At 40.2% G+C, this 22,232-nt stretch overlaps 1 protein-coding gene across 1 annotated transcript in view; it reads left to right on the forward strand.

Annotated features, from left to right (window-relative positions):
- The window catches only part of LOC104516054 (DENN domain-containing protein 5A-like), a gene marked incomplete at its 5' end in the record, with an annotated part of 49,879 nt that overhangs the window by 7,150 nt on the left and 20,497 nt on the right, over positions 1-22,232 (forward strand). The window contains 9 exon segments of the mRNA XM_010160253.1: positions 3,618-3,805; positions 13,950-14,267; positions 15,015-15,017; positions 15,543-15,758; positions 17,269-17,503; positions 17,964-18,114; positions 18,738-18,831; positions 21,876-21,984; positions 21,987-22,003. Of these exon segments, the coding sequence (XP_010158555.1) occupies positions 3,618-3,805; positions 13,950-14,267; positions 15,015-15,017; positions 15,543-15,758; positions 17,269-17,503; positions 17,964-18,114; positions 18,738-18,831; positions 21,876-21,984; positions 21,987-22,003 (1,331 nt within the window).

The following is a 22,232-nucleotide window of genomic DNA, read 5'->3' on the forward strand; positions in this document are numbered from 1 at the left end:
CCAACTGCTCCAAAGTGATTCCTTTCCCAGAGGCTGCAGTTCTTCACAAACGGCTCCAGTGTGGGTCCCCGCCATGGGGTGCAGTCCTTCAGGAGCAGCCTGCTCCAAGTGGGCTTTCCACGGAGCCACGGCCTCCCTCAGGCACAGCCGCCTGCTCTGGCGTGGGGTCCTCCCAGCGCTGCAGGCCGGTCTCTGCCCCCCGCAGCTGCAGGGGGGATCTCTGCTCCGGGCACCTCCTCCCCACCTTTCCACACTGACCTGGGTGTCTGCCTGGTTGTGTCTTTTCTGCTGCTGCTCTCTCCGCTCCAAGTCTGTTTGTTTTCCCCTCTTAAATACGTTAATCACAAAGGTGCTAATTGGCTCGGCCTTGGCCAGAGGCCGTTCTGACCTGGAGCTGGGGAAGCTTCTAGCAGCTTCTCATAGGAGCCACCCCTGTAGCCCTTCCCCTGCTACCAAAACCCCACCACACAAGCCCAGCACAAAGCTTAATCCTGGCAAGTAGCCCATCTTTCAGGGGTTTTTCAGGTTTTCAGGGGCATATGCTTTCTGAAGATAGCCCGGGTCATCTGTGGTGAGGCCCACCACCGTGGGGACAGCTCTGCCATAAAGCAGCAGTAGGGGAGTTGCACGTGGAATGGAAATTACTTGACAAATGCACAGTATTTCATTGTGATCCATGAAGTAGGAAGATAAGAAGGAAAAAATATTCCAGAATGTGATCATGTGATGATTTTAAATTTGGCCAAGTCAGAGACTATCTGTAGGCACTTTATTGATAGACTTCTCTCTGGTAGAATGTGAGAATGGGGAGGTGGATTCATGGTTCTTACACCTGCCACCTTCTTCCCATCCTGCTCCTCTCTTCCTAGACCCCTCAATTCTTTTTTCCTGGATTTACTTGCTTTCTATGGATCAACAAAAATGCCTAGATAATACTAGATACAGATAAATACTTGTATAAATAACTTCTCATACACTCTGTAAGGGATAGTGTATTTTATCTACAGTAATTGGTTAGAAGAACAAATCCGCTTTTTTCTGTGTTCGTAAACGGCCATGTTCGACAGTAGCAGATTTTCTTTTCCTTGCATGTGATCAGTTAAGTACTTTCCAAACTAGTAACGCACTAGTGGTACATCATTTTTTTCCCTGCCAGTGCTCTTGTACAATATGAGGCCAAAAGACTCCGTGTCATTTGCACCAAAATAAGCGTATTCTGGTTTCAGAAACAAGAGCAAGACCACTACTGAAGCACTACTTCCCTCGTCTAATTTTTTTTTTTAATATTGTTTAATCTTATGTAATGCTTTGGTACTAGAAGTGTGCTGCTTTCTTTATTAAATCCAGAAAAACTCGGTACTCTCTCAGGATAGGTATAACTTAAGAAAACATTTAAGTTATTTTGGTTTATGTGTGCAGGCTTCTTGCCTTTGTCCTTGCCTTTTGCCTATGGCTCCTGACGTGCATAAATCCTGCAGAATGTAGTCATTGTTACTTGCAGGCTGCGACTGTGCAGGCCAAAGAGATGGGAATGGCATGAGCCATGTGGATATCCAGGATCAGAGCGCTGCGTTTGCAGTAACTTGGTTGCAGGAGGTAGCTGCTGAGTGGATAGGAATTCTGAATTATTGAAGTTACTTTGTAATTAATTTGAAAGGCTAATACTAAAGTTAGCTTAATGACAGAGAAGTTGTATGGAAATTATCCAGCAGGGTTAGACAGGGGGGTTTTGTGTAGTAGGAAAACACTGTTTCTATTCTGAGATTTGTTCTTTCAGATAAACAGCTGAATATGAACCAGCTGGAATGTTTGTATATCTGTGGCTACATTTAAAGTTCCTTTTAAAGCTGAAGAAAACAGGATATGGAGTGGATTCTTCTTTTTCCCAAAGCTTATCATTAATTCATCACTTCTTTGCAGTCAGGCTGTGATTAAAGCTGCAAACCAATAAGTAATTGTGTAGGCAGAAACTGGTGTCCAGGCAGAATAGAGGAGTGCTGCTGGTGATGTTCATTAATTGTTCCCTAACGTGTTTCAGTCCCAAGTAAGCTTTTGGCAAAGACTGAACTGTTTAAAGTATTCTCGCTTGTTTTGATTGAAGGCTTCTTCAGTCGCAGCGGATCATCTGTGAGTCAGTGACAAGAGTTTCTGTGCTGTAACCTTTTCCACCAGCAGACATTGATGTAAAAAGAAAAATCAAAAGCCTAGATTGCACAATTATGAGTGATGTTAGCAGAACTTGTCCCGAGTTCCTCTTGGGTTGTGGGACTCTTTTCAGATCCCAAACTCGGCAACTTTGACTTCAAACAAAATTCATCATGAATGCCTGGAGCTGAATTTCTTGGCCCTCTCTCTTCTGCTATCTGAAGTCTGAGTGGAGGATGGGTAGTGAATAGAATTAAAGCCATAACCATAGGAAGAGTGCAGTTAAGTTTAAATTTTCTCCAGAGCTTTTTAGAAGAAATGTTCTTTTTGTGGTTTTCATTTGTACTCTGCAGCAGCTTCAGAAAAAAGACCTGAACCTGTGCATTCACGTGTCTTTTTTCCAGTTTCATAGTGCCTGTAGTTTTATGAACATGTTAGAAGACACGCATACCCCACACCTCCCCACACACGTGAATAATACTGATTTTTTTTTTTTTCCCTTCCTCCTATTCACCTCTACCCACCCCCCTCGCCTCCCCCTTTCCTGGCTGGAATTGGATATTGCAGTATCAGTGTAGCTTGACTGAAGGTAGGAATTGTCTTAGTCTTGTGAGCTTGTTTTAAACTCTCCAGCATGGCAGCTCAAAAGCGGTCTGAATGTTTCCGCAGCTGTATTAGCCCACAAGCTCTGAGTTATTCTGGTGGTGTCTCCTCCTTGGCAGTACATGGATATCAAAACCCATTGAAGATGATTCTGTAGGATGAAAGAGGAGGGTGAGGTTTTGGCCCAGCATACTGCAGTGTTAACTGCTTCAGCCACCAGCTGCTGAATAAAAAGATCTTTTGGTATGCACGTTGCACAGGTGCATTTCACACTGCTGTTAAATTCTAGGAGGAGATAAGCTGTTTTTACATTGAGGTGAGACTTTGGTCATACATTGCAAAGGATAAATGAAGCTGATGCCTTTTTTTTCCACATGGTTATTTCAGTCACGCTGTTGGGTTGGCTACTATACAGCATGCTTTACAGACATTTAAACACTCTTTTAAAAATTGTTTATCTGAGAGATACCAGATGCTCTGGGTTTCATCCAAGGCTTCCATAGAAAGCCAGAAGCACAGAGAAAAGAAATTTCTTCCGATGTGTTTCTTAGATGATGACAATACTGCTTCCATACTCAAACTGGTGTTCCTGGTAACCCTGGTGTACGTAGCAGAGGGTGACTTAATGGATGCTAAGGCTCAATTTGCTCATTTCCATATGACTTGTAGAATGACCTACTTTGCGTGGAGCTCTCTTTGTTGTTTCAGCAAAATGTGCTTGGGTGTACAAGTTTGGGCTTTCATTAAGATGCCGCTCAGCTAGTGCTGGGTTTTGTGGTTTCTGTTTTAAAGCAAGCTCTCATTTCTTTAACTTAGGTTCATGTACTTAAAAGTGTTGGTGAAAAATTTTTTTTTTTAATCTTTTTCAGATTATCAGAGGCTGATGACTGTGGCAGAGACCATCACAGCACTAATGTTTCCATTTCAGTGGCAGCATGTGTATGTTCCTATCCTTCCAGCGTCCCTCCTTCATTTTCTAGATGCTCCTGTCCCTTATCTCATGGGCTTGCACTCTAATGGGCTGGATGACAGGTCTAAGCTGGAACTGCCTCAAGAGGTGAGAGGCGTTTGTCTTGATTGATTAAATTTTGTACATGACTATGAGGGAAGTGAGAAATGAGCCAAAACACTAGTCCTTATTGTAACAGCCAATGTGAAGTTCTTGCTGGCGCTGGTGTGGGCTAGCTCTTACTTTATCTTTTGGAGGTGCTGCAGAGAATCTGGTAAAATAGATAAATAAACCCCTGCTTTGGAAGTTGTATGCTCTGATAAACTAGTTTTACAGGTTTTGATGCAGTGGGGTTACAGAAACAACACTTATGTGCTGCAAAACAGCCTTGTAGCGCTAGGAAATGCAAGAAAGCGCGGTGTGAATTCACCAACGGTGGTCAAAAGGCCATACAGCTGCTTCTGCGTGGTTCTGAGTGAGCAAAGCTTGACTGGCTTTATCACTGTGCTGTGCTTGTGCTGGTTCTTGGCTCTGCAGAATTAGGCTGGGTTTCCCTGCACTGTGTCTGAGTTGGGGTTGGCTTACATGGACCCAGCCTGTCAGGTGTCTGCCCCAAAACTATTTCCAATTTTCTTCTAGGATGCATACTTCGGTCTGCAGCGAAATGCCCAGCATCTGCTTCAGCAAACTGGTGCTAATTGGGATAGTGCTCAGGAAGTCTCCCCTTGTAGTAAGGCTCTGTTAACACCAGTCACTGCATAAAGGAGAAGCAAATGGTCTCTAAAGGTCCTGCAGCTCATACAAGGGGCTGGTACTACGTTCAAACTGCTTAGAAGTTGTTTGTATTTACTTTATCCCACTGTTAACTTCACAAATACGCTTTTTAGGGACGTGACGAGAGAGAGTTTAAGAGCAGGTTCACTGTTGCCAAGAATCTGGACACCTGTATGAGGCAGCCCTGTGGGAAGCAAGTGCTTGCAGAGTTGTTAGCAGTGAAACAACACAGCTCTGGCCCCTGCTAAAGTCTGCTTACTTGTAGGTGTAACTTTGCAGGGGAGGGATGGTAAACCATGGGAAACACCCTGCTTACAGGCACTGGTAGAGTTCTCTGTTCTCTGCCGTTTTCTCTGGTCTGTTTTCTTCTATTATCATTTACATTACTGGAAAAGCAGAAGTGTGGCGGGTGAAGGGTTTTGTGGTGGTGTTTTTTTTCATTATCAGGCAGAGCTGCAACATAGCTTGACACAAAAACCTCAAAAAAACCCTTTAAAAAAAGCGGCATGAAATTAAAGACAAGATATTTTTGTGAACCTCCAGTCTGGTCACCATGCCAACATTGCTCTTTTTCTCAAATCCATATGCTGATAGTTTTCATTTGTTTTTCCTGGCAAGTTCAAAGGAAAACTTCTCTTCAAATGGTGGGACTTTTCTATGGAAGCTAAAATATTTAATCTCTTGATTTCTTTCTTTTCTCCTTCCTTTTTTTGCACTGGCATAATTAATAACAGTATTGTATGTTCTTGCCATGAAAACAGTCTGTTGCTTTGGTTTACTATATTTTTACAAAATTTGGGGTGTACTGACAAGTCTAATATTGTTAGTATACTTTTTAGAGAGGATAGCTGGTGAAGTAAATGGCACTGTGTGGATATATGCATGTTCACATGCACCATGGATGTTTTCACTAGTATAACAAGCTTCTAAAAGATTGTCCTCCTTTTGTAAAGAATTTCCTCATTTAAAAATCACTGAATACTTCCAATTAAATAAACATTTTAATTTCAATAGATATTTCAATTATTTAAAAGGTAAATGGTTTTCAAGAGCTTTATCAGCTTGCTTTGGAGGAATTAAGGTAAGGCACTTGATCTATTTTTAGATGTTAAAAATGAAATCAAAGTATTATTAAAAAAATAAACTGGAACCAGGTTTTACAGAGCACCATTTATGAAGGTGGAAGAGTAGATTTTTTTTTTTTGTAGTGGCTCAGAGCTCAGAATTGTCTGGGAGAGCAAGGAGAGGAGGACACACAGGACTCGGATATTGGCAGTGATGTGCCCAGGTGATGGCATTTGCTGTAGAACTTGAACTTGTCCTTCTGAAGTGTCAGCTTTTCTTGTTCTTCTTTGAAGAGTGAGCTCTTAAAAGCTTTGTACATGATGAGTATGACTTAGGCTGAGAAATCCTCTTGGTAGCCACTGCTGAGTAAGGTTTCTTGTGAACTGTAGTCTGAGAATGGACCTGTGGCATAGAAATGGACTTGAACATGTGCTGGAGACTTCAAAGATGATGAAGAAGTTATCCTATACCAACAGATTTGCTTATCCGAGAGGCAAAGTAGATTGGCAAGAAGAGGAGCTCAGTATTGTTGATAGTGTCATTGTAGAGGGTTTACTTACAAAACAAAAGCCACCAAAAAAACCTGCTGTTGCAACAAGAAGTCAATGTGCCATTTTAAAATGTAAAGCAGAATTTAAGGTGCATGCTGGTCTCACTAATTGAAACTATTGGTCAGTATTAGTACTTCTGATATTAATAATTTAATTAGTCAGCTTTAATGTATTTAGAGCTGCAGATTACAGGTTCATCTCAGAACTACTTTGCTTTATGATTAGGCTTTCAGGTACCCTTCACTTAAAGAGCCAAAGAAGCTGTACGCTTAATTAGTGACATGACTGACAAGGAAGATGCATAAGATGGATTGTTGTGGAACAGTAGAAGAGGGCATATGGATTCTATTATTTGTACTTCCATAAAGACACATTGATTGTTAGAAACAAAAGGGAAATTAATATTTAACATGGCTTATCTCTAAAGTTTGGAATCTATATGATCCTTTATGAAATCATCAGGGTTACATGAGGAACTTAATTTCCATGTGCTGCTTCTCTAGGCTCCTGATTCATAGGCACAGTAAGTATCAGAATTTTCCTCACTTACCACAAAGGGTATATAAAGAGTTGCTCTGTGTTCAAATGTATCCTGAGTTCTGGGGAAATTTTTTTAATTTGTTTTGAAACTGCATAAACTGCATCTCTCTTGCTAATCTGTTCACATGGATGCATGGGATAGCTGCTGTTAAAGAAAGCAGTACCTAATTTAGACAAGGGCCAAAGAAATGAACTTTGACAAAAAATCTAGCTAGTACTTTTTTCAGTTGAAGGGCATTGTGGAAGAATATAATACTGCTATCTAGCGTAGCGTGGATGTGTCTGTGTCACTGTAGACTTCTTGATTGTGGTTTCATAATGAATCATAGAATCAATTTATTTATTATGTTGGATAAGACCTTTAAGATCATCAAGTCCAGCCATTAACAAATCCACCACTAAACCATGTCCCTAAGCACCACAGTTACACGTCTCGGGTTCCCCCCCCCCCTCCCGTGCCCAGCCTCTTCCAGTGTTCACAAACCTTTTGGTAAAAAAAATTTTCCTAATACCAAACCTAAACCTCCCCTGGTGCAACTTGAGGCCATTTCCTCTCCTCCTATTGCTTGTTACTTGGGAGAAGAGACCGACCCCACATGTCTGCAGCCTTCTTAGAGGTAGTTGTAGAAAGCAGTAAGGTCTCCCCTGAGCCTCGTCCAGGCTAAATGCTGCCAGCTCCCTCAGCTGCTCCTCACAGGACTTGTGCTCCAGACCCTTCCCCAGCTCCGTTCCCTTCTCTGGACACACTCCAGCCCCTCAATGTTTTTCTTGTAGTGAGGGGCCCAGAACTGACCACAGGATTCAAGGTGCAGCCTCACCAGTGCCCAGTACAGGGGGACAAACACTTCCCTAGTCCTGCTGATCACACTGTCCCTGATGCAGACCAGGATACCATTGGCCTTCTTGGCCACCTGGGCACACTGCTGGCTCATATTCAGCCACTGTCAACCAACACTCCCAGGGCCCTTTCCGCCAGGCAGCTTTCCAGCCATTCATCCCCAAGCCTGTAGCGCTGCAGCAGCTTGTTTTGACCCAGCTGCAGGACCCAGCACTTGACCTTGTTGCACCTCATACAGTGGCCTTCGCCCATGGATCCAGCCTGTCCAGATCCCTCTGTAGAGCCTTCCTACCCTCAGGCAGATCAACAGTCACAGCCAACTTCGTGTCATCTGCAAACTTACTGAGGGTGCACTCGATCCCCTTGTGCAGATCACTGATAAAGACATGAAAGAGAACTGGCCCCAGTGAAGTTTCAAAAAGAGTTTTAGGCTATTACATGTGAAAATACTATCTGTCCTAACTTGGTCAGGCTTGTTATAAGTCTGGCATACATATGCCAAAAGGCTTATCTTGGTTTGCTTGTGGTAGCAGTCTGCCATGTTGGTCACATCTGGTACTTTAAGCCAATACTTTACCATGGGAGCATGGAAACCCAGCTGTACCCTGGAAATCAAAGCTTAGTCAAATGATGATTAAAATCTTCAGCAAAATAACTGCATTAGTACAAAATTTTAGCCTATTCTTTGGGTGCATCAGAAAACAGTGCCTCATTCATTGAAGTTCAACAATGACTTGAAGAACCAACTTTATCTGGCCCAGTAAAATTGTAGAAAAGACTCGATGCTTACTGTAGGATTGAGTTTTTTGTATGTCAGTGATGCAGTGCACTTAAAAGTTAAGTTTACTCGTATATATACTGCTGCTGTGCTGAGAGCTCTTTCTGTATGCCTGAGCATCCTTGTGGTTTCACTGATAGCTGCATCAGAGGCGTGTAAGGAACCCAGAAGAGAAGGCGGGGGGGCATAGGAGAAGCAGTGCTAGAATAAAGTTCTGCAGCAATCAAAGGAGAGGGGAAGAACATGTAGCTGTTTGAGATGTTGCTGTCAGAAGTGTGGTTTGTTTATCAGTAAACTAGATCAGAAAAGTGGTTAAACTAGCTTTCTTGCAGATCATAAACCAAGCAAGTAGTAAAGTAAGATTGTTTTTTTGATGTGTCTTTGAATTTCCTTTTAAAGACATTTTTGCAGTGCTATAGCAATATATTTTTAACAAGCCTTTGAAAGTCCTGGGCCTTTTCATGCTAGTAGATTTGCATGTGCATCTTGCCTCTTTGTAATGCAGGAGAATGGTGGAAATTTAAATTATTTTGAGTGAAAATAAGCAACACTGAGTCTCCCAGCACTGGTTTCATCAAACAAAAGTAGTAGCTCATTAAAAGAAAGCTTGTTTTTAATGGAGTGATCCCAAGGGTCTTGAACAATAGCTTTTTCTTTTAGAAAAGTTGAAAAATTTTAAAAGCTAAAATCCAGTTCTCTGCTAATGTAAGACAGATATTTATTCTGAGTATTTTTATTTCAACCATTAAAAAGATAGTATGCAGTGCTACATCTAAACAAATTCTGTGGGGTTTTATTTTTGTATGTTGTTTTAGAAGATAAGAAAGATCTCTTGGAAAGCCTTTTTTCCTCTTGATGCCAATACATTTAGACCAGACTGACCAAGATAATTATTTTGAAAGATAATCACAGATTTGTATGCATTCTCAGGCTGTCTGCTGGTGGGACAGATCCTTGATAATACCACAAAGTTATTGACAGGCTTCAGTTTTATGTTTTCTTGTACTTCGATGTTGAACAGCCACTTGAGGAATTAAATTCATGTTTCTGAAAGCTGCATCTGTAAGTAGTTCTCAGTCACAATCATAGAACCATAGAATGGTTTGGGTTGGAAGGGACCTTAAAGACCATCCAGTTCCAACTCCCCTGCCATGGGCAGGGACACCTTCCACTAGACCAGGTTGCTCCAAGCCTCATCCAGCCTGGCCTTGGACACTTCCAGGGATGGGGCATCCACAGCTTCTCTGGGCAACCTCTGCCAGTGCCTCCCCAACCTCTCCGGGAAGAATTTTTTCTTAATATCTAATCTAAATCTCCCCACATTTTGGGTTGACATAAAGAACAATACTACTGAGAATAAATGTAGAAGGTCACTATTTGATTACAGGAATAGCACAGGAACATCCTTTAGAATTTAAGACCATAAATGGATTTTCCACAACCCAGCCGTGTGTGGATAAATTTGCATATCCGTGTTTTCTGATTGTTAAGTGAAGCTGGTGGTTATTTACAAGGTTGGGACCTAATGCACAAAGGTGATACATGCTGTGGAAATGCTGTAGATGAATGATTTTTAGTTTTTCAATGCTGCAATCGAGAAGCCCTTAAGTCAGAACCATGTTTCAGTCTGACTGTCTGGGGCAGGATGTGAAAACCTATATGTAACCTATAGTTTGAGTGCCTGCGCTCACAAAAAATTCAAGTGGTGGAGATTGTGCGATCAGAACTGACTTCTGTATTGTTGTAGGCATTTATTTGCATATCATGTAATTATGTATTCATGTTTAAAACAAAGCGTATTTTCCTTTAGGATGTCAGCAAGTTGGGGAGCTTACTCATTAGTGAATATTAGTTCCTCCTTAGGTACCCTTTAGGCAGAAGCTAGATCATTTCCTTCTATGTTTTGAACAGAGCTGAAAGGAAGGATATGAGCTTGATGCAGGCATCGCTAGATATGTGTGGGGGTTTGGCCCTTATTGTACTTGAGGTCATACTAAAGAATTGCAATTGTCCTCTGGCTTTGGAATTGATGGGTGTAGTCCAGACCCCACCGAGCCAGTGGAAAGTTGGGCTGTTGACCTCAGGGGACCAGGCTTTGGCATCAGATACATGAACATGGACTTAACTTGCATCCACATTTCTAAGGTTTGTAAGACTTTCATCTGGATGCTGTTATTTGTGATGATGAAAGTTTATGGGAAAGACAAGTCTTTTAGATTAGGACGTGACACCCTTGTTCCGTATTGTAGTGTCTCAGGAGAATCATTTTCTTGTGTGACGATATGTGTGCTCTCTTGTAGCAATCCCCTACTGAAGTGGTGTCTAACTATTTGAGGTCAGCAAATTGATACCTCAGCAACAAATAAAACAATATTTGACTGTTTTAGAGCCCTGAAGTACCAAGTGACTAACTTAAGGATGCTCTTTCAATTGTATCTCTACTTACACGTGTTGCTAAGTGTCTTGTCTTTATAACTTTTAAATTTTGTATGTGTAAAATGATGATGAGTGTATCCATGGAGGCTTACATACAGGGCTGTCGGCTGTTCACAGCTCACTCAACTCTGCTGCCTCCAGAAACAAAATAACTAAAGCTTTGTGGTTGAAAACCTCCTTTATTTTTCTGTCTTGTTTACTTGCCCAGTTCCTAGCATGCAAAATGCTTTGGATGACCATGATTTGATAAAAACAAGGTGCAATTTGATTTATATTGCTTTTTAAAATAAAATGAAGGTGGGGGACCCCTCTATCCTTTATGCTGTTCCTTTCTGTTGGATCTCTAGTGCAACAGCATTGTGAGATTTAGTGTTTTGGTGTCTGTTACTGGTGCTTTGTTTACTTGGAATTTTATTTTGACAGAAAAATGTTGTTTTGGTACCTCCTGATGGACTTGTGAAGTGAGGTGTCTTTGCCGTTTCTGTTCCCGGGGGAACATGGCCTTTTCAGAAGTTCTTATACAGTCTTGAGGATGAACCTCAGCCTCTCTAAGTTAAGAGAGGCTAAAGCCATCTACCGAACCTTCTTTGCTTATGCTGCTCTAGGTAGTCCTCTGACTTACGGGTTATTAACCAGGCACTGAGTAAGTGTAGAGTGTCCTCAAAAATACTTCTTACATTCTTTACAGTATTGCTGCATGCTAACATACTTTTTTTTTTTTAGATATTTCTGTACAGGGCAAATTCGGAGAAATGCAAGAGTAAATTGCATGATGAGCAATGCTCATTAGTGGCTTAGAGTTTTTTAAACTATGTGTATTGCTGTTAAAGACCAACTCTCCAGAAAAGATATTTAACTGTTGGAAGAGTTAGCCAGATGAGCCTAGATACTTATAAGCAATTTTAGCAAGCATTAAAGATGGCCTGTTCTTCATTGATCAGAATTTTATTTTCAGTGTGAAGACTAGAATCTCTACATTGGTAAGGTTAATGTTCAGTTACTTTTTGGCCAAGGACTTCTTAGGTACAGCCAAGCTTAACCAGGAGTGATGTTTTCTGCAGAATCTGTGCTAAGGTAAGATAGTCCAAAAAAGAAGGAAAGTTGTATGGCTTCAATTAAAGAGAGTTTAAAAAGGAAGAAATGCAATTAAACTGCTTGAAGAATTTCTTAATGAGTCTGTCTTGACATTTCTCATACAGCTTGTGATAAAACAACTGTTTGTTGTTCTTCCCTCAGCACTGATCGGCAGGCAGCGTGCTTACTTCCAGGGCTTTATTTCTCTCATGTCTTGCAGTGCTTACAGTGTTCTGATAGATATTAGCTGACCTGACTTGTAGGCATCGCAGAACCATGCGTATTATAATAAGGGCATTAGAGTTCCTAAATTCAGGTGCTTAATTGAAACGTGAGAGTTCTTGTGTACACACTGTCCCTTTGTGCTGGGTGTTTGAAGGAGGAGCAGAAGTGCTCTGCATCCCTGGCCTAGCCCTGGAGCTGCCTGGCTGGGTGAGCACACACCCCATCTGCTGTCTTGGAGCAGTTGAAGTCTGAACAATGACACCTGCCCTATTAAAAAAAAAAAAAACAACTTGTTCTGGGGTGCACCTGAAGCTTTTTCAGAATCAAAGTCTTAGTTCTGTTCATTGACCTTGGATTCTTTTGCAACTCCTAATTCAATTTGCAATTTAATTTACAGTAAAGGATCTACACAAGAGCTGCTTAACTGGTTTATATGCATTTCTTTAAGCATAAGAAATAAATACCAGTATTTAAAATGCTAAAACATCAGGAAATGGAGAGCTGGAATTCTGCTTTCCCTTGTAACTGTGGGTAATATTTTACCAGAGTATAAATTGGACTTTTCCATGCAAATATATTGTAATATGTGCAGTGGTGTTCTGCTTTAAAAATTACAATGCTTTTCAAAAATTTTTATGTTGAAATCAAACACAACATATATTTGTATTTTAAGGAGAATTGACATCCTAACTCTGTTCTGTAGAATTGCCCAGAGAGCTAAATCTGTCACGAGTATTAAATGTATGTTTTCACACTAGTTTACTTAAATGAAGGGGTCTTGTCAGACACAGCTTACCCTACCCTACCCATGATCAGTCCCACAGCAAAATCCTACCAGAAGTACTTTGTCCTTAGTGATGCTTTACTGCTTGTGTGCATTGCTCTGGTTTCTGGGATCATCCATTGTTCGTTCAGTATGAGGTTAATCTCTTCTAATTCTTTTTTTCATGTTAAATTGTGAGTGCTTCTGCCCTGCACTTAGTGAATCACAAGAAATAACTGGAGATCTGGTAGCTCTCATGACCTGATACCTATTTTTGCTGCAAAGCTATAGTGAAGCCTGAGTTCAGGTGTGCTGCTTAGAATAATGTGATGAAGCTATGTACCCCATAATTTGGGTCAAGAGATTTTTTTTTTTAATAGGGAAGGCTAAGTGGCAGTCCATGTTAATTCTGCAGTGAAGAAAAACTGAAATGCTTCTACAGTAAAGCAGTGTTTCTTCAGTGTACTTAAAGTTTTGGACCAGATTTCACACATGGGTGGGGTTCTTGCTGTGAAGTATGTAGTTATATAATGCTAGGAAACCATTTGTTACAGTTTTGGCAATGCAGAAGCCAAAAGGGGAACCCCACCATCACCAAATATAGGGTGAGGTAAATTCTTGAAAGATGTGTAGCTTCTTTTGATGTTACTGTGGAAACCGCATAGGTGGTTTTTCTTTCTTTTTTTCTTGGTCTTTTTGATGGTAAATGAGAGAGATTGAAACAGGAGAATAGAATTGAAATTAATTCAGTTCACTTTTCCCCTTGGAAGTGAACTTCTAAACTTGTTCAAGGAATTGTCTTAGTTCTCAAGGTGCTTACAAAAAAGAGAAGACAGCTTTAGTGCAGCTTGTACGATATCAGTACACCTTTTGGAATGGAATTTGCCAGATCTCTTAGACGAGAGGAGTGATAGTCTGAGTAACAGGCAGTCACCTGCTTGCATATGCACATGTAGAAAAAAATGTTGCAAACATACCGTCTAGCTGTATGTGTATGAAAAAATTGCACATCTGTACCTTAATATATGCTACAATTTTTTTTGTACCTAATAAACAACTTCAGAGTCTTCTTTCTTGTTACCTCCTTGAAAGAACTGGAAGAGTTGGCCTTTGAATCTTTTAATAAGCACAAAACCCAAAGGTGAATAAAATGTGACCCTTTTGCTGAATGATATTGTAATGGTATGCTGTTCTGAATTAATTCCCAGGCTAACCTGTGCTTTGTGGATGTAGACAACCATTTCATCGAGCTGCCAGAAGACTTACCCCAGTTCCCAAATAAACTTGAGTTCGTTCAGGAAATTTCAGAGATTCTGATGGCTTTTGGAATTCCACCTGAGGGAAACCTTCACTGCAGTGAAAGTGCCTCCAAGATGAAGAGCCTCAGAGCATGTGACCTTGTTTCTGATAAAAGAAATGGGAACATAGCAGGATCACCTTTAAATTCCTATGAGCTGCTAAAGGAAAATGAGACTATTGCAAGGCTCCAAGCACTTGTTAAAAGAACGGGAGTGAGTCTAGAAAAGGTGAGCTATGACATCGTCTGCATTCTCTCTCAATCTGCTGTAGCAGTTGGTCTGAAGTCAGGGTCCAAAGACTCTCCCAAGTCTGTTTTTGCTAGGAACAGTTTTATGTTAATATGTTTACAAACCTTGAACAAGGCAAGGGCAAGCTTGGGGGAGAGTGGGAGTGGGATTAAATTTCAAAACATCTAGGGAAACCTCTGTCCCCTGAGTGTTTCTTTGCTAAGGTGATGCGTTTAAAAATACACCTTACCTTGTTTATTCTTGGTTTTAAGATTTAGTCTAAATTTACTCCGCTTTCTGATGATTTACATGGTTAAAACTGATGACCAGATGTGATCCAGTCTTGGTTTCTATAGGTATCTTTCCTTTCGTTGTGTGTAGAATAGGTATGGTTTTGCTTATTTATTATATGCTGGCCTTAGGGGTACTGTGATGCTGTTTTCTGGGTGATGCTGTAAAGTCTCTGATTCCCTGCAAGTGAATGTGACCCTGGTTGGATTTTTCTTTTGGTGATCAGAACTGGGGAAGAGAAGTTGTTGCCCTTATTTCAAGGGGAAAAAAAAAAAAAAAAAGAATGCAATGGAGACTTTATGGAATGCAATAAAGGCTTTCTCAGCAAACGATTAATTCTTGCATGTTTAAATTATCTTAACCAGTTCTTCATTGCTGAGTCTGATTCCTACCCCTGTGACTGTAACTTGAGCTACAGGTGGAGCCTAACAGAGATAGAAATTGCGTGACCTACAGCAGGTTGAGGAGGGAGCTGCAGAGGGTTACAAGAAATGATTGGTTACTAGGCAGGATTAGATGCTCAAATCAGCTGTGTTCCTCTTCTCAGGTTTTATTTTGCATGTTCTTCTTGTTTAGGAAAAAATTGGTAAGAAGCTTTTGTTCTTTTGCTGAATGGATTGGGAAGTGGTTGGAGAAATACAGGTCGTCTTAAATTTCTTCTAAGTTTTTGCTCACGTAGGCCTTATTTACTCTATGCTCTCTTCCATAGTAGTTAAAGAGTTAAAATCCTGTTTTACTAGCCTTTTTTGTGATGATAGGAGTGTATAGGCTGTAACTGTCAAAATTTTCTCAATTTAAAAAACCCGTTTAGTACCAAATATCCAGTTAATGGCGAATGTATATATGTCAAGTGTTCTTTAGGGGATGCAGTTAGAAGAAATGGCTGAAGAGCAGAGCCCTCTAGCAGAGGGCATGGCTGTAGGCAAGTCTAGACACCTTAGACTGCTGTCTAGAAATATTCTGTGTGTTCCCTTACTTTCTTAGTTGGAGGTGCGAGAGGACACCAGTAGCAAAAAGGATCTTAAAATTCAGTGTGATGAAGAAGAATTCAAGATCTACCAGCTGAACATTCAAATCCGTGAAGTTTTTGCCAACCGCTTTACACAAATGTTTGCAGATTATGAAGTATTTGTCATTCAGCCCAGTCAGGACAAGGAATCTTGGTTTACAAACAGGGAACAGATGCAAAACTTCGATAAAGTAAGTCATAATAAAATATGTCAATCTGAAATTTAAAACAAATTAAAAAAACTAAGATTTTGTCTGTTGGGCCATAAAATGAAAACAGTACTGTCAAAATTGTGATTTCTTCCTTAAATTTCAGAAGTACTAAAAAAAGTCAGATCTTATATATCATCTGGAAAAATATATACATACTGAGAGGTACTCTTTTAAGGACACTGTAGAAAAACACAGCTTACTATAGAAAAATAGCTTAGAAAGCTTCACTTTATGGCTAAGCACTACATTAAGTTTAAATATTGCTAGTAATTTTTTTTTTTTAACCAGAGGAATTGCTGAATATATTGAAGGATAAAGCCATAACCCAACTTAACTTAGGTACATGCATACCAAATGAATCTCTAGCTCTCTTTTCTAGGGAAACAAGACCCACTTCTTCAAAATTTACAAGAATGTTCTTTGATGGAGTTGAGATATTTCTCAGCAGGATAGTTCATGTGGGTGAAAATTCTATTGCAGCACTGTCTGCTGAAATGCTAATCAAGTTCCCATTAAATCATATGAAAAGATTCTCACCAACTTCATAAGCTTTGAACCCAGCCAGAAGTACATGATATCCACAACTGTGGTACTGTTGTTGTGGTTTGCTGGGCTTCTGTTGAAATTTTTAGAAAATTAAGGAAATGCTAAAATCACAGTTTAGTAATTATCGTGCCATATAGTAGTTGAACCTGAAGATTTCATACAGACTGCCTGTTTAAAGGATAGAATTGGTGTGTGTAATAAAACTAGGCTTGAAGCAGCACCAAAGAACTCTAATACATGCTTGATTAGAAAACTTGGTGCTTTTGGTCGATGGCAGCCCAGAAAGCCAACCGTATCCTGGGCTGTATCCAGAGAAGTGTGGCCAGCAGGTCGAGGGAGGGGATTCTGCCCCTCTACTCTGCTCTGGTGAGACCCCACCTGGAGTGCTGCATCCAGCTGTGGAGCCCTCAATATCAGAAGGATATAGACCAGTTGGAGGGAGTCCAGAGGACAGACATGAAGATGCTCAGAGGGCTGGAGCCCCTCTCCTATGATGAAAGGTTGAGAGAATTGTGCTGGTTCAGCCGGGAGACGAGAAGGCTCTGGGGAGACATTATTGTCCCTTCCAGTGCCTGAAGGGGCTACAAGGAAGCTGGGGGGGACTTTTTACAAGGGCCTATAGTGACAGGACAAGGGGGAATGGGTTTAAATTGAAAGTGGGGAGGTTTAGATTAGATATCAGGAAGAAGTTCTTCCCCGAGTGGGTGGGGAGGCACTGGCAGAGGTTGCCCAGAGAAGCTGGGGATGGCCCAGCCCTGGAAGTGTCCAAGGCCAGGCTGGATGAGGCTTGGAGCAACCTGGTCTAGTGGAAGGTGTCCCTGCCCATGGCAGGGGGGTTGGAACTGGATGGTCTTTAAGGTCCCTTCCAACCCAAACCATTCTGTGATTTTATGTTTCTCTCTCTGCAGAATCCTGAACACTCATATTTCTTCTTGTCTGTTAGGCATCTTTCTTATCAGACCAGCCTGAACCTTACTTGCCTTTCCTCTCGAGATTCTTGGAGACCCAAATGTTTGCATCTTTTATTGACAATAAGATTATGTGCCATGATGACGATGATAAAGACCCTGTTTTGAGAGTATTTGATTCTAGAGTGGATAAAATAAGGCTGCTGAATGTTAGGACACCAACTCTGCGTACATCTATGTATCAGAAGTGCACAACCGTTGATGAGGCTGGTAAGAGTAATAAGCCACTTTTTTGACATATAAGAAAATACAACTAGTCAGTGCAATTTGTTGTAGGCATTAGGTTCAAGTTAAGTAATGTTTCATGCTTTGAAACCTAAAAAAAAAAAAAAAAAGACCGTAAAAGCTGAGATGTAAAGCTTAAGTGGACAACTAAATGTTACATAGGAAGCTGAGATGAGGTGAAATTCTTGTAAAGTTTAATTAACTCAACTGTTTTCCTGCATGCGTTGTGTGAAAAATGTTTGAGCTTAATAGGATAAAATTTTTTCTCGTTTTGATGTCAGTTCTTTGATATTTAATAAACTCTTGTACTTGTGTACCTGTTGGGGTCAGTAAGAAACTTCTACCTCTTTTAAATTTGAGATCTGCTTTTAGTTGAGGAAGTGTTATGATAGATACATACATGGTTAAAATACCTTAAAAAATACTAACTTTCTTACCATTTCAGAGAAATCTATTGAATTAAGGCTAGCAAAAATAGATCACACTGCAGTCCACCCACACTTGCTGGACATGAAAATTGGACAAGGGAAATACGAGCTTGGATTTTTTCCCAAGCTTCAGTCTGATGTTTTATCCACTGGACCAGCAAGCAACAAGTGAGTAAGCTAGGACAACAGACACTGGATCTTGGTGAGATCTATAGAATGGTACTAAAGCAGACATTCTAGAAAACAAATCCAGTATCATTTTGTTTTAAAGTGAGAACAACTCAGATGATGTGGGTGGGTTGTGTGTGGTGGGGTTTTTTGTTGTCTCTTGTTTGGTGTTTGTTTTTTTTTTTTTTTAATCTAGAGTTACAGAAGCAAATTGACTTAGGAAAGCCCTATTATGCTTGAGGTTATAGAAGATGTACTTTTAAGTTACTCATCGTTACTGTCAATATAAAAGCAGATCTCCTTACTGGATCTCAGTTAAGAGCTAGCAAATATAATCTTCTTAAAAAAACTTGAAGAGGAAAAAGATGTGAAATGTAACTGGGTCTCATAAAAGAATGGGAAAATACAAAGCAAGTGTATGTGGTCTAATTTTCTGATACCTTTTGGTTGCCCAGTGTTGGGTTCTTCTGTGGAGATTCTTTGTGTGTATTTGCAGCTGTACTTTGATGTACTTGATGTTGACATGTTCAATGTACAGTAAGATAGCAACTTCTTAGATCTCCATTGCTGCCTCCCCTCACCTGACTCTTGACATTTGCTTAATAATATTCCTTCATCTGTAGGTGGACAAAAAGAAACGCTCCTGCACAGTGGAGGCGGAAGGACAGACAGAAGCAACACACAGAGCACCTGCGTCTTGACAATGATCAGAGAGAGGTGAAAAATGTTCAGCTATAGAGAACTGATTTTTTTTTTTTCTTTTGCGCCCAATTGCCTGAATAATGCTCTGTAACCTTTATGAAATGTCTAGGCAGTTACTTGCAGTCCATCTCTGTTCTCCTATATTTGTATTTAATACAAATGAAGTTCCTGGTCCTTAGCAGACCAAAAATACTTAGTTTTCTTATTCTGAAAATTATGCCATTTTTATGCCCTCTAGGAACAAAATTATTTCATCCCATATATATAGCAGAGTTCCCTGAAAATGTCATCACTTTAAAGTTTAAAAAAAAGAAAAAAAGAGTTAGGTAGGGAGGAATTAATCTTAACAATTTTTAGCCATCTATTTCCCATCTCTCATTAGCTCCAGTCACCCTTTGCATCTTTTGTATATTTGATGGAGAAAAGATAACCACCTCTAGAGATTGATTGTTTTCCTACAATCAAAACCATTGCTTTTTGGAGTTGCCTCTTTTTCTTCTGTAGATGGTAAAAGAAGTCTTAAGGTGACAAATTGACACACAACTTCATACTAAGGTGGGAATATGAACTCCACCCATACTGTCAGGTTTGTGTCTGCCTGCTTTTATACAGCACGGCCCGATGCTGATTTACCCACCTTCTGCACTGGTAACTTCTCTCACCAGTGCTTCTACAGCTGACATAGCTGTTCATATCACCCTGTGGTGAAGAGATTTTGAAAGATCTGGGTGATGTGAACTAATTGCAGTACAGTTTCTGATTCATGTGATACAGACTGCAAACTGTTACACTGAGCATTGATTTTATGGGTAATTCCAAGTATGACCTAGTTTAAAATATCAGAATTTTTTTTTTGTTTAGTAACCTCAGAACTTCACTTTTATTTATATATATGTTGTTCATTGAAAACAGTATTCTCTTGCTTTGTTAAATATCTTCAGAAAAGCTTCATTTGGAATTTTAAAGCAGTCTTGTGTCTGTTAGGATAGTGTCAAATATCTTTGTCTGTCCAGTTCATTCTTTTATGGTAGTGATGAGTTGAATTGCCTTTCCAGTGTACTCATTTCCAGAATTTTCTCATTGGTTTGTTAATATTTTGTTGAAGTATAGTATCATCTGTGTCATTCATAACAATGTAATAGAAGAATGTCTGCGTAATAAATAAAGCTACGAATAGTTTCTGGCTTTGACATGTTCCATATGCTCAGATAACTCTAAAGTACTTTTTACTTTGAAGTAACAGAAGTAAAGAATAGTTGATTTGTAAGTTCATTCTGCTTTTAACAATTATGATGTTTCTGATAAAATTCTGAGATTTCAATTAGGTAATTACAAAGGCAAGAATCTACCTCTAGTATCTGGGGTTTTTTATTTGTTTTGTTTTTTAAACTGGCTCTTCACATGTTGATTAACCTATAGGAGTTGTTCAGTCATACAAGACAAAATTTCTGAGGAATAAAAATTGCAAATACATGCTTAGGTGAAGGTACCAGCTGCCAGCTTCATCTGTGTTGGTGTTTCAGGGTTTTATGATGTACGTTGGTGATTATGTAATACTGATTGGACCTTGACCCTCTCTCCCAAGTGAACCAGAGACTTTCCTATTAAATCTGAAAGAATGGGGAGGGAGGCCTTCTAAAATGAACTCTGGGGATCAGGCTGAGCAGGAGGCGGTGGTTCAAAGTGCCATGTTGTGAGTTTTAGACAAATTGAAGCTTTGGGGCAGCCAACAAAAGTCTGTGGAATTGAGACATAGTGGCTTTTAACTTGCAAATATTTGTGCCCAGTGGAGGGCAGAGTTTATACCAATCCAACAATACAACTTTTTTTCCTTTCAGCTTCATTACTTGAATTTGTTCTTATGTTGAATGCTTGGAAGTTCTACACTGTGTTATGCCTTCACTCTTCTCCTTTTCTGTTTTGCATGCTTGCTTTTATTACCTCATATGTGCTTACCACTTTCGCTTTACATGTTCTGCTTGGCTTTTGCTACCAACCTGTCCTGCCAGCACCTGGACTTTTCCATGTCAGAGCTTCAGTTGCAGTTATGTTTAGACTGGGACCAGCATGATTGGCCCTTCATGCCCTCTCTAAAATCTGTGTCAGAGCGTTATCTGGTATGTCCAATGCACGGTATGACTGTAGTTATAGTTCTGGATAGAGATGTATTGTTAAATGTATATATATCTTAGCTCTTTAGTGTGAGGCTGATAGTGAAGGTGTGTGTGGTTGTCCCTCTTTGCAAAGATCATGTCGTGTTTGATATGTCTGTCTATTCACTGAATTTTCAGTTGGTCATTATTTCAGTGTAAGCTAGAGTAGTTACCTGTCAATGTGAATCACGTACTAGGTGTGAGTATTCTGTCAGTGCCAGTACAGGACCTTGTCACTTACTCAGTTAGCTGTGCCCCAACCAATCTGGCGCTGAGGTGAAAACAATGGCAACTCCTTGATGGTACTAATGGGAACAGAATTTCAAGTATAGTGAGTTCAGGAAAGTGTTTTTCTGGAAAATGCATATGGTTCTGAGCTGAGAGCTGTTGGTAGCATTTTGCAGCTGCTTTCTGAAAGACATGGAGGGTGGGTAAGAAACAGGAGACCTGCAGGACACAGGTCTTGGATGTTGTCAGGCACCAGGCAACGTTCTCTTGCAAGGCCTCGTGGAGGCTGGTCTGCCATGTGAATAGCTGTGTGGGTTATTACAAACTTCCATTTTCTATGAAAAAGTAACACGATAGTTCTCGGTGTTGGAGGGAGTAAGTGAGTCTCTACGCATCTAAATAGCCGTAGCAGTTTGTATTGTGGTTTTGTTACTCAGCAATGTGTGTTCTAATACTAGATAGAGAACATCAGTGGGGATTTGCCTTCCAGCGAAATAGTACCCTAGGTGTCTCAGCCCAGTACAATGCTGGATGTGAAAAAGGCCCTTTTCTGAATGGGGATCTAAGCCTCCTCATTGCACAGCAGTGGGTTATAAAGATAAGTTTATCCTTTTATCTTGGCAAAGTAATCTAACTTGCACTTTTATCTGTATTTGTCAATTTTCCACCCCGATACAGAAGTATATCCAAGAAGCCAGGAATCTGGGCAGCACTATTCGGCAGCCCAAACTGTCTAATCTCTCTCCATCGGTAATTGCACAAACAAACTGGAAGTTTGTAGAAGGCTTGTAAAATGCCGAAATAAGGTAATACAGAGAGTATTTGTTTCATGCACCTCCTATCTATCCTTTGTGGACCATTTCTTGACTGATGTGTTTGAACTCCCCTCTTTCCCCATCTGTTTCTGCTTTATCTCTATAAAGGTTTTTGCATGGTAGTTAGAAATTGATGAAGAGATAATGTATTTACAAATTCTGCAAGGAGAAGAAACTCTGTCAAGCAGATTTATGATAGAGAATGTAAAATGATAGAATG

Source organism: Eurypyga helias, unplaced genomic scaffold, assembly GCF_000690775.1.
Source record: "Eurypyga helias isolate BGI_N326 unplaced genomic scaffold, ASM69077v1 scaffold15401, whole genome shotgun sequence".
Taxonomy (NCBI): Eukaryota; Metazoa; Chordata; class Aves; order Eurypygiformes; family Eurypygidae; genus Eurypyga; species Eurypyga helias.